The sequence below is a fragment of the Sinocyclocheilus anshuiensis genome, unplaced genomic scaffold (assembly GCF_001515605.1).
Source record: "Sinocyclocheilus anshuiensis isolate Anshui unplaced genomic scaffold, SAMN03320099.WGS_v1.1 scaffold1746, whole genome shotgun sequence".
Lineage (NCBI taxonomy): Eukaryota > Metazoa > Chordata > Actinopteri > Cypriniformes > Cyprinidae > Sinocyclocheilus > Sinocyclocheilus anshuiensis.
The window spans coordinates 1,464,660-1,477,119 of NW_015545562.1; the positions used below are offsets into that span (position 1 = coordinate 1,464,660).

Sequence of the window (12,460 nt, forward strand, 5' to 3'; positions counted from 1 at the left end):
TTAGCTGCTGCATCCTGCTGACTCCTGGAAGGAGAAAAAATGAAATAAAAATAAAAACACTGTCTATGACAAAATAAATCTTTTACAATCCCTGAAAAATGGTCCTAATTTTTGTTCTGTGCATACAAAATGTCCATCTTGCTTTTTCAGTATATGAACAAGAGAACTTTTAATTTAAAGACAATGGGAGAGATTTCAGTATACTTTAACTACCATACCATCTGAGGAAACAATTGTAGGAATCCAAAAACTGAAGCTTAATGATGCACCCAATCAGAAAGGAACAAAACTCTTTTTCCATTTACATACCTCTTAAAGAGCTTTGCATGAACAACATAAAAATCCACTCACTTGTACATAATGTAGCCGAAGAAGAGGAGGGATTGAATGACGATGAAGATCACAAAGTGTGTGGAAGAGAGACAGGTGGGTAAAGGAGGAAGTTCAGGACATTTCACCTTCTCTGCAGGATTCTAAGGATCGTGACCGAAAAAGGGGTTATTGGCATTTTTTTCCCCAGTTTTTGAAATTAATACATTTTTAAAATTAGAACATAGACAATTTAAACCAAGGCAGAAACCACATAGAGAAGTGAAGGGGGATTGGTAAATGACTAGATTCTATAACGTAATGTATGATATATTAAGTAATATTAAAATAAATAAAAAAATAAACTAAAAAAACTTGTTACAATATAAGTAACAGTGTTATTTTAGTATAATATAATGTAATATGACATATGTTACATATTATATCATATCAAAATATATAAATAAAAAATTGCATTTTTAATAAATTAAACTAAAACACTTAACATAAGTACAATACAATACAAGTAGCAGTGTTATTTTAGTATCACTGAGATACAGTACTATTATAAATGTTATTTATATTTTGAATAAGTCTATTTTGATACTTCTGTTTTAATTTTAAAGTTTCAGTAATTTTGTTGTGCATTTTTGCCATTTTTATTATTATTTGATAATATAGGTTTATATCGTTTTCATAATTTTTTTACAATTCAGTTTTAGTTATTTTAGTACATCAAGTTAAAAATAAAATGAGAAAGGTTGGCTTGGCAACAGCTGAAATAAAACAAGTACAATTTTTTGTATTTTTTACTTGTGAAAGTTTATTTTATTTAAAATATCCAAAATTTTTTTGGTTTTAGTTTACTATGATAACCCTGACAGGCATAGAAATAAAATGTATCATGTCATCAAAAATGAAAACAAGATGGTCTAACTACTTGATTATGGCCCCCGTCCACCCGGAGACGCGTTTAGCTGTATACGCATACATTTTGTATCGTATAGGCGTTTCGTCCAGACGGATCCGGCGTTTTGGGAGAGTGAAACCGGGTCCCAGAGTTGATAAATCTGAAAACGCCACCCTTGCGTTTTCGTGTGGACAGCGAATCCGTATATATTTTCTGAAACGATGACGTCATCAGCCCACGTCTCGTCCCTGGTCAGACACGGCTATGTCACATAACAGCAACAAAAACATGAACAAACACTGAACGATTGTCTTTTTATTAACTAACATTAACACAGATTAATAAATGTATTGTTCCATGTTCGTTTGTATACCGCGCGCAAGGTTTATGCGCATAGTCCAAGTCTTCTTCTCCGTTTTTAGTGTATCTCTGTGGCAGAATTACAGCGCCACATACTGGTCTGGCATGTATACTACATCGTTTTGTGACGGTTTTGTGGTTTCGTGTGGATGCAGATATTTCTCGAGACGAGGTGAAAAAAAAGATCGGATAGGGAAAGCGCTGGCTTCGTGTGGACATAGGCTAACAGTCAAGCAAATTACCCAAGACAACAACCATTTCTGTTCCAAAATTCCTGAAACTGAACTTGTTCGTAGCTTGAGGGTTTAACAGAGGATCCATGAGAGAGACAAGAGAGAAGTAGAAACGGATAAAGTCACAAACATCCACCCCAATACATGTGAACGCCTCTCACTCACTCTAAGGCAACAACTAGCCTACACACAAAAAAAGTGTTATCAAAGGAGACTAGATGTTAGGTTCCAAATGGGATCTAACAGCATAAGACATGTGAGAAACCAGTGTAGTCAGCCCTACACATAGCCTTAAGTAACTTCAGCAAAAGAGGGAGGTGAAAAGAAATCAAAGAGAACTGGTAAAAGGAAGGATTAGGATGAAAAATGAAGACGAGGGAGGCTCTAGTGTTTATATCAAATACATTGAACAGTGTTGAAAGACCATCCAGATAATCTCAGCAATGATCAAAGACCCTCAAAAGATGTTTTTCTTAATACTGAACTTAACCCTAACCTACTGCCAATCACAACCCAGACTCAACGGAAAAACATGCCACTACCTATTGTTTTGCATAACTCCAAAAATGTACAGTTTCCAGGTGAAATGAACACTATGGGCAGTACTTTATGAAAGCAAATTTCTGGAACAAAATATTATATTAGCACAAGCACACACAATAATGCAGTTTGCTCCGAAGTCCAAACAATACCATCGCCACTGTTGACATCCGCCATATTGCATGACAACATGCTCTAGCCTGCAAGTATCTTATACAGAAATTACCCAAAGAAAAAGCAAGCATGCTATAGATTAAACACGCCATATGAATAAAGCATCCAGACACCACACCCGTATGTGCTTAATCACAAAACCAGGCATTAATACTTGTCCTTCCTAACGGCTTCCACTCTTCTGGAAAGGTGTTCACATACCTTGGAATGAAACTACAGGGAATCACAAGCATCAATGAGGTCAGGTACTGATGATAGGGTCAAGCTCAGAGTCAGTGTTCCAATTCATCCCAAAAAGATTCTTCTTTTTTTTTGTCCATACAATGAAAGTCAATGTGGTCCAGTGTTGTTTTGACTTTCACAGCATGGTGAAATACAGTTTCTTTTGTGTTCTACAGAAGAAAGAAAGTTATACAAAGACATTAGTGTGAGTAAATGATGACAGAAATCGAATTTTTGGGTGAACTATCCCTTTAAGATTTGTCATCGCTGGAATTAAGAGGCCTAGATGAACCTGTTAAGGCATGTCCACATACTTGTAATGTATGTTTCAGCTATAATTTCCCAAACAACATATATATGGTATATTAAAGACACCTAGATGTACTCCAAGCTAAATTAATGTAGTCTTATGTAACATTAGTTTGAAGAATGAGACACACATGCAAACTTCCATGCAGGCTCACATACTATGTCATCATTGTGCAAGTTTTATTTGTGGTGTCAACATTGACACCTCTTAAAGAAAGATAGAAACAGAAAGAGAAAGAACAACAGAGAGTGACCGTCAATCGGTGACGACAACTTCCATCACTGCTTTCTATTGTGCGATCAAATGGGAGTTTGTCCTTGTCAGTCCAAGTATTTACACACACCCACACACACAAACGCCCCTCAACAGAACTATTGTCAGAGAGAAACAGAAGAGAAGCAAAGAAGTGAGGGGGTGAAGTACTGCGAGTGTGTCAGATATAAAGGGATATACTGAAATAGATTGATCCATGCAGCCTTTCCTAAAATATCCTCAATACTCCAGTGCCACCTTACCCTGATCTATAACAGAGAACAGAGCCTTGCCAAGTACTCTCACTGCCAACTGGAAATTCAGTGTTAACACCACAGGAATAAATTTGATTTTAAAATATTTTTAAAAATTGCCATTTTAAATTATAATACACACCCACACACACAAACGCCCCTGAACAGAACTATTGTCAGAGAGAAACAGAAGAGAAGCAAAGAAGTGAGGGGGTGAAGTACCGCGAGTGTGTCAGATATAAAGGGATATACTGAAATAGATTGATCCATGCAGCCTTTCCTAAAATATCCTCAATACTCCAGTGCCACCTTACCCTGATCTATAACAGAGAACAGAGCCTTGCCAAGTACTCTCACTGCCAACTGGAAATTCAGTGTTAACACCACAGGAATAAATTTGATTTTAAAATATTTTTAAAAATTGCCATTTTAAATTATAATAATATTCTACAATATTATTTTTACTGTATTTTTGATTAAAAAAATTATGAATGCATTTCTGGTGAACATAAGACTTTCAAAAACACTGTAGTGTATAACAAAGTATAGGCCTACAGTAAAAAAAATAAAAGAAATAAATCAAAACCAAGCAAACTTTCACCATGTGCACTGTAAAAAAAAAATATTAAAGATGATTGAATCAACCTGACTATTAGATACGCCACCCAAGTATTTTTATAGGTTAGATTTGGCAGATTTTGAATTTGGGGTGGGACTATCCATTTGTCAAACCAATTGCAGACAAAGAGAACAGGAAACTGATTTAAAAATAATACAAATAATAATAGCCTAATTTTCCCAATTCCATTTGGTAATGTAAAAACAATTCCAGCACGAATTCCAGTTAAGAATGTGAGCTATGTAGTCCCTTGCTTAGAAATAACAAATGATATAACAGGTTCTTTACAATGTGTGGTTCATGACAATGAACCACACGACACACCAACACGTCTCTAAAATGCACATATCCATGTACAATTTTGAAATCAGTCAAATATTTTTTTTTCTCCAGTTGTTTCCATCAGCACAATTGTCTCATCTTCCCTTACGATGCACCAGCCATGTTGTTCCTGGGAACTTAAAGGAAGTAAGAATTACAGGAGTATCTTATTATCAGATACTCACAGTGGATGTAGTGACCCCCCTCTCTGCCGTGACTCTGACCGTGAAGAGGCAACGCTGCCGAATGCCACATGACTGCGAGCACCACTCGACCAAACCTCACCAGGCACAGCAGAGCACCTGTCCGAACAAAGACTCACTCCGCTGATGGAACAGATGGGATATGAGCGAAATAGGACGGTTGTAGGAAGAGGATCCGCAGGGAGGAGTCTGCTGGTTTATGGGATTACTTGGATTATCAACGACTGAATCCAGCAGGAAACGTTTACTGCCACAAAGATCAGCCTCTCCAAGCTTTGACAAAGCTCCCTCTGCACAGGCCGCGGTCTGTCCGGACAGAGGCTCTGAGTGTCATTAAATCTATCAGCCCAGACGAGCCACCTGTTGCACGGCCAGGGATGAAGTGCGCTTGAGTGAGTGTGAGGTTCAACATAAAAAAGCAATTTATTTCGATTCAGATTTTAAGATTACTGTAAATTTACAGTACATCTGATTATCAAGAACATTCTATAATTGATCATAATATCACAGTAAGATGGGCACATCAGTGCTTCTATTAGAGCAGTGCAGTGACAATGACAGCTCTCTCTCACACATGCACACACACTATAAGCACATTTTACAGCCAAGCCTGGCAGCCTCCTCTCACACACCTGCTTGTGTGTTCATTATCTAATGCACTTCTAACTTCAGACACAGCTTGTTTTTGTGCAATGCTGCATAATACTATCATTAGCACTGAAGAGGTTAAAGGCAAATAACCAAAAAAGAAAAATGTTGAAAAATAAAAAAAGTTGATATTATTAGATATCGCATACACTACTGTTCAAATGTGTGGAGATTTTTTAGAAAGAAATTAATACTTTTATTCAGCAAGGATGCTTTAAGTTGATCAACAGTGACGGTAAAACAAATAAATGTTGTTATTTTGAACTTTTTATTCATCAAAGAATTCTGAAAAAAAAAAAATGTGTCACAGTTTCCACCAAAATATTACAGTTTTCAACATTTGGTAATAATAAGAAATGTTTCTAGAGCAGCAAATTAGATTAGATTAGATTAGATTAGATTCAACTTTATTGTCATTGCACATGTAAGGTACAAGGCAACGAAATGCAGTTAGCATCTAACCAGAAGTGCAATAAGCAGTAAGTACAGGATATACAGTGTCTACAATATGTTACAAATGTACAATAAATATACAGATAAGGCAGTACTATTGACATAATTTACAGATTTTTAAATACGATCAGCATGATATACAGATAGGTATACTATGAACATACTATACATATGGATTATGTAATAAGTGTATTAATATGCATAATAAATAAGCATATTAGAATGATTTCTACAGGATCATGTCACACTTGGCATAATGGCTGTTGAAAATTCAGCTTTGCCACTACAGGAATAAATTATTATTTTAAAATATGTTAAAATAGAAAGTTAATTTAAATTTTACCAATATTTCAACATATTACTGTTTTTACTCTATTTTTGAACAAATAAATGCAGCCTTGATGAACTTAACAGACTTCTTTAAAAAAAACAATAATGAATAATAAATAGTGAAGATAAATAACTTTTTATTTACTGACTGAGATATCAATGTGGGTCAACTCATCTCAGTGTCAAGGGGAGTTTGAGCCAAATTAATTGTGCAGAAAAGATTAAAAAGAAGCTTTGAGATATTTCAGTATAGTGATGCATTAAAAGCATATACAATATATCAATCCTGATGCCATTACAGTTTCATTGAAAGACAGCCAAGCAGTAGAGAGAGCTGACTTCATGACAGAATGCCTTCAGGGTGAATCTAAAAAAGCCTCTTTAATATGTCATCCTATAAAAGCAATGCCTCACATGGATCAGTCAGAATGAAACGAGAGTTGCGATCACACAGAAGATTGACACAATTGGAGCTGCCTGAAGAGATATTAAGAGCCTCATCACCAAAACAACTGTATTAGGTTTTCTATCTTCATGCATTTCTTTTGCTAACAAAAACATCACTGATATCTCTCTTATAGTAACTTATCCTTTTGATAAACCTAACCATGTGTCCTTTAAAGGTCCCATATTGTCAAAACTGATATTGCCTGGCTTTTTTCATGATAACTGAGGTCTAGGGGCTATTTAACTACCACATAAGTTTCAAAACACATATTTCATATAAGTCCACAGTAAAATGCACACAACCTGCATAAAGTAGCTGTGATTTTTCACGAACTGTTGTGACTTCCGTAAAAAGTTGACGTCAGAACTACACAGTCACCGCCTTCAGTCACCACCCCGAGCACCGCCCACCGTCCCACTCTCCTTTTGCCAAACCCCCAGACAACATCGCGTCCATGCCATTGCTGAGCAACAACAACACCGAAACATGTCGAAACGGTTAACTTTAACCATGAAACCAGATCGGCCGACCTGTAACGTTACACTCTCACTCAAAGGATGGATGATCTGACAGGATTGTTAATATGAGGTGGATCACATCTAACGTGTATAGTAAAGACAAACTTACCGTGTCTATCTAGTCATGATGAAGATGTATATACATTTCAATTTCAGCAGGCAACTATTTTTACAGCTACATTATTGTTCCAGCCACAATTAATTGCAACAATGTATATACAATTACAAATGATTATATATAAATCGTCAGTTTGTTGTTTTACACACATCCACACATACATGATTTCATACACGACATAGTCGTGAGATGCAAGAAACACATATGGCAAGAAATCTGTAGACGCACCCATAACAACAAAAGACAATACTTTATTGAACCTTTTCTGATAAGAAGTGTGCGCTGCAAACGCGAGCATTTTTGACGATCGTTTCTGTCCAGTCCACTCGTTTTATCGCGTTTAACCACAGCTGTCGTCGTATTTTTGTCTGGGAGCGGCAGCAGATATGCGATCAAATTTCTAATTTGAGGCTGTATTACGTCGATTCTGGCACCCAACATCACAACAAGATGATATTTTAAGCTCCTTATGCGCTGGTTTGAATGGGCCGTCTCCAGTTTCCCCTTTGTTTTGCTGCCTCAAGCTAGCGCTGTGACGTTGGCTGATCCTAGTTACCTGTGGTTGGCCTGGCCGTGCGTCACTCAGAAAACAACAGGCCAATCAGAAGAGAGGCTCATGAATATTAATTAGACAGGCCAAAATCAACCTGTTCTCAGCATAGCTCCTGAGAGAGGAGCTGTAAAAATATATTGAGATGGTTTTTGGTACTTATACCGCAAATATATATTCTTAAGGACATCAAAACCTAAAATAAAACCCCAGAAAGGTGTAAAATATGTGACCTTTAAGAAAATCTGTCAATAAAGGTTAAAAAATTATTTATTAAACGTTATTATCATCTTTCATCTATAATAAGCCTTCAGCCTCAGTATGTCTACATTACCGTTCAAAGGTCTACTCTAGGAGATCAGAAGTGACAGTAAAGTCTTTGTTACAAAAGATTTCTATATCAAATAAATGTTCTGAAGACTAGAGTAAGGGTTGCTGCAAATTCAGCTTTGCCATCACAGGAATAAATTATACCTTAAAATATTCAAAAAAAAAGGTTTGTTGCTTGTTTGCTGCATATTTGATCACATAAATGCAGTCTTGATAACCACAACAACATTTTTTTTTTTAAATCTTACCGACTCCTAAATTCTAAATGTTAGTGTATATAACAGCTGACTTTGAGGGTCAAAGACGTGACTCTTAGCCCGTGTTGACAAGCATGTGAACACAGTTCAACCCTGCTACTGTGATGTAAGGGTCTACATCTAACATTTCAAAGCAGGATGTCCTCTGAGAAGCAGTCAGGGCACAAACGCGTCCATAGATCAAAATAGATTTCCACCCTTGCCCCAGTCTACTTTACCCCAGACTTAAATTATCCCAGAATGACTATAAATCCAGAACACGGAGCTAACAGAAGCTAAGGGCCAAAACAGCATCTCTTTTAGTTCATTTATCTACAGCAGCTATAGTAGCGGCACCACAGGATTATTACTGTGTAAGAATTGTAATCTCAATAATCATTTCATTTTAATGGAATAAATACATACACCCCAAAAGGGTGATGAGGACCCTGATAAAAAGTGTACTGTGCATGTAATTAAAAAGGAATTAAATGTGTATAGCTGTTCACTACAAAATAAAAAAATTTGATTAACTGTGATTAATCTAACCTTGTTAACCTGGTTAATGTTCAAAGTTCAAAACTCTTAGTGTGTCTGTCTGGTTCTAAAAGCAACCCAGGCATCATGGTGGCACATGAATAAATCATATGTTTACAGTATAAGCATATATTTATTAACTGTTAGTTCCCATTTTTATTGCATCATGCATTAATACAGCTTTATATTATTCACAGCTTTAACACTACTTATTAATACAACATAATATTTTTGTGTGTGTTTGCACTACAAAACTACTGACCAGGAGTGAAAACACATTGTATTGGGTAGGCCTACATATTGTTCATCGACAATACGTGATACATCTGATATTACCTCTAAAGCATATATGTACAGTAGGCTGAATTCTTGCTCTGCAGGATAATCCAGCTTAAGCTAGTAGATGTGGAACATGGAAGATAGTTACAAGCTGGTCATTAGCTGGTGTAAACTGGTAAACCATGTTGGACCAGCTACCAATTGGTCATATTAGCTTAAGATGGTCAAACTGTTTTTGGATAGCTGGTCAACCAGCTTGTAAGCAAATATCTTAAACTGGATTTCCCAAAGGGTATAATGCAACAATGTGCTGCTTATCTATTGTATTCCAGTTAATCAAAATAATTAAATTCATTACAACTTGACTTCAGAATGTCATGTTAGTTCGATTAACAGCATCAAGCAATTTAAATAGGTGTGACAAATAGGCAACTCTTTATATGAGTCTCATGACTTACACTCAACACTGTAACACTACAACTTGCTGGAGTTGTCTTTGACTTTGCTTAGAATAACGTCATTCGCACTCACTCCAGAAACAAGTTGCAAGCGTTCAAATACAAAGCTTGCGTTGAAATACAAGCCTACACATACTCATTCCTATGTGAAGTGTACATACTATACCCGGCTGGAAACCGTCTCAAAAGCAATGAATAACAAATCCGACAGCCGTGCTTTGAGGGCGATCGATTACATAAACGCAATTAAAGTGCCAACCATGCCTGTAAACCGCTTGATCACCTGACTGATGTCAAAGCACGCGGACTGATAGGACTATAATCTGTCTGAAGTTCATCAGCGAAGTTGTTTTAACGCTTTCGCGGCATGCACATTTAAACTACATGGACAACTGTGCAAATATGACACAGAAGAGCAGCAACGGGAAATGAAGAAAGACGGCGACTTACGGAGATGTAAATATGTGTCGTGAGTATCCATTCCGAGTCAGTTTACTGTCGCGGCTCTTGTCCTGGAGGCGCGCGGCACCCCTCTAGCTTCCTCTCGCTTCCTCTCGCTAGCCCAAGTGAACTACACTCTGCAGCGCTGCTGCTGGCTCGGGGCCCCGCTCAGGGGGAGGCAGGAGGAGGGGTTTCACCAACGACAACAATCAGATAAGACACAGAACAGGCAGATGACTTCAGCACGTGTTTTTACAGAATAACATTCAAGCTATATAACAATGGTAATAACATATATTATAGTGTTCTTTATAACTTGACCTGCAACAAAAAACAATCTGGATTATATTTACAACTACATTTGACAAATGCTCTTGAACAAAATGTCTTGCATTGCATTTTTTATGCATTTTAACTGAACCAAAGACCTTGGTTTCAGTGGCTACTGAACCATTCAACCATCAAAATTAACATTATCAAGATGGACACAAAAATGTCAGATAAAATGTTATTTAATATGACTTAATCAACTTGACTAAGTAGATACATTAAAAAAAGTTAAAAGAATCAGGGTTGTGTTTCCCAAAAGTGTTGTAAGACTTGGTTTTAAATGGCTATACTTTTACCATTCAGGCAGCCATCAGTAGCAACAGTACCAAGCTGGACACTGGAAAATGGCTTGGCAGGAACCTAACAATGTGTGGAAAATGTGTAAAAATATTATTTAATATGACTGAATTGACTTAACTAAATTTAGCTACACCAACATAAGTCATTTCTAAGAATCAGGGCTGCGTTTCCCAAAACAGTTGTAATGCTTGTGGGAAATGCAGCTTAAATCAAGAAGAAATTCCTTCTTGAGGTAACAACTGAACAGTTTTATTTTTCACAGTGTGTGCCAAAAGGAATAGCATTGAGTCACGCAATGGGTAGAATTTAAGCAATTTACCTACCCAACATAAGAAAACATTATTATACAAGGTGGAAAATTCATATGAATTTGTGCAATGTGATTTGTATCAAAAAGTATGATTTTTTTAAAGTATGCATGACAGTCCAAACTTAAGCATCAGTGGGGTGTGAGCAGACGGTATGAAAGTGTATGAATGTGACTGCACAAATTAGTCACCAGTTTGCCAAAATGTAAAAAGTTACAAATTGTCATGAGAGCATGTTGCAGTTTACGTAACTGTGTAATATGGAATTGGCAAAATATTGTGTTTATTTTAAGCTGAGTATATTTAAGTATATTTGTTTGTATTCATCATATTAACTGTTAATGCAAAACTGTATTATGTCAAGATTAAGAACTAAAGTAGAAAACAAACAGGAATATAATGATATTTGTGATTGAGATCTGTCTGTCCGCCTGTTTATACTCAGTGTGGTGGCTCAAAGACTCCTCGCAATTCCCCCCAGACTGTTTCTCAGAGTGTGGGTCATACAAGGGTGAGCTCTCACTACCTCCGAAGGTTATTCAGAAGTCACCAGCATTCACCAGTCTTGAACTAGTGTGGGGTTAGTGCTCAAGATGACCAGTGACTTCACAAGGCCCCTCCCTGTAGGTTTGAGGATAAGCCCACCCCATCCCACAACCCCCACATACTCTGTCCCCTCATTGTAAATGACCTATTAAAGAACACAACACCATGGTAAACAAGATGAATGGCTTTTTTTCCAACCCATCTCACACCAATCAAGGCTTTCTGTTTGAACCCCCTTTCTTAAGTCTATTAGATCATGTTAATTTATTAAAGTCAAACCGAAGAATTAAAATGGTCATTTGTCACTGCTCTCTTTGTGTGGGCTTAATGGTGGCACATGGTGTAAGGCCTGCAGTTTGTTATCCTCTCCTTTTTGCTCTTAATGTTCTTTTCTTTTAAGCCATTTTTGGGTTAAACACGAAAAGAAATCAAGTTGCACTCAGTTTCTTGTGGCATAACTGTCTGCTAATAATACATTTTATACATTTTTACTCACTTTGCTCAATCATTTCGGTGTTATTGACGGTAAACCCAAGTACACCAAAAATTTTATTTGTGTCATTTACTCATCCTCATGTTGTTCCAAACCTATATGACTTTCTTTTTTATTGAACACAAAAGAAGATATTCTAAAGAATGTTGGTAACCAAGGAGTTTAAGTTTCCAATTTAATACTGTATTTTTTTCATCCATATAATGGAAGTCAATGGGAACAGAAACTGTTTGCTTACCAACATTCTTCAAAATATCTTCTTTTATGTTTGACAGAAGAAAATAAGTCATACAGGTTTTTAAAATGACATTGAGTAAATGAGATTTCATTTTTGGTGGACTATCCCTTTCATTTAATTTGTTGTTTTATTTAACCTCTTTTAACCTACACCATGTTTCTTTTGCCACCTTATCTCTAAGATAATCAGCCA

At 36.5% G+C, this 12,460-nt stretch overlaps 1 protein-coding gene across 4 annotated transcripts in view; it reads right to left on the reverse strand.

The window, feature by feature from the left end:
* rxrgb (retinoid X receptor, gamma b) overlaps positions 1-10,267 on the reverse strand; it is a 24,891-nt gene extending 14,624 nt beyond the window's left edge. For 2 of the 4 annotated variants that reach the window (XM_016499394.1, XM_016499393.1), the window contains exon 1: positions 4,690-4,844. In XM_016499394.1, the coding sequence (XP_016354880.1) occupies positions 4,690-4,759 (70 nt within the window). In that variant the 5' untranslated portion in view covers positions 4,760-4,844. Of the gene's footprint in view, positions 1-2,727; positions 2,919-4,689; positions 4,845-10,062 lie in introns of those variants that run through there. The other 2 variants (XM_016499396.1, XM_016499395.1) reach the window with 2 other exon arrangements.
* Between the last annotated feature and the right edge of the window lie 2,193 nt (positions 10,268-12,460).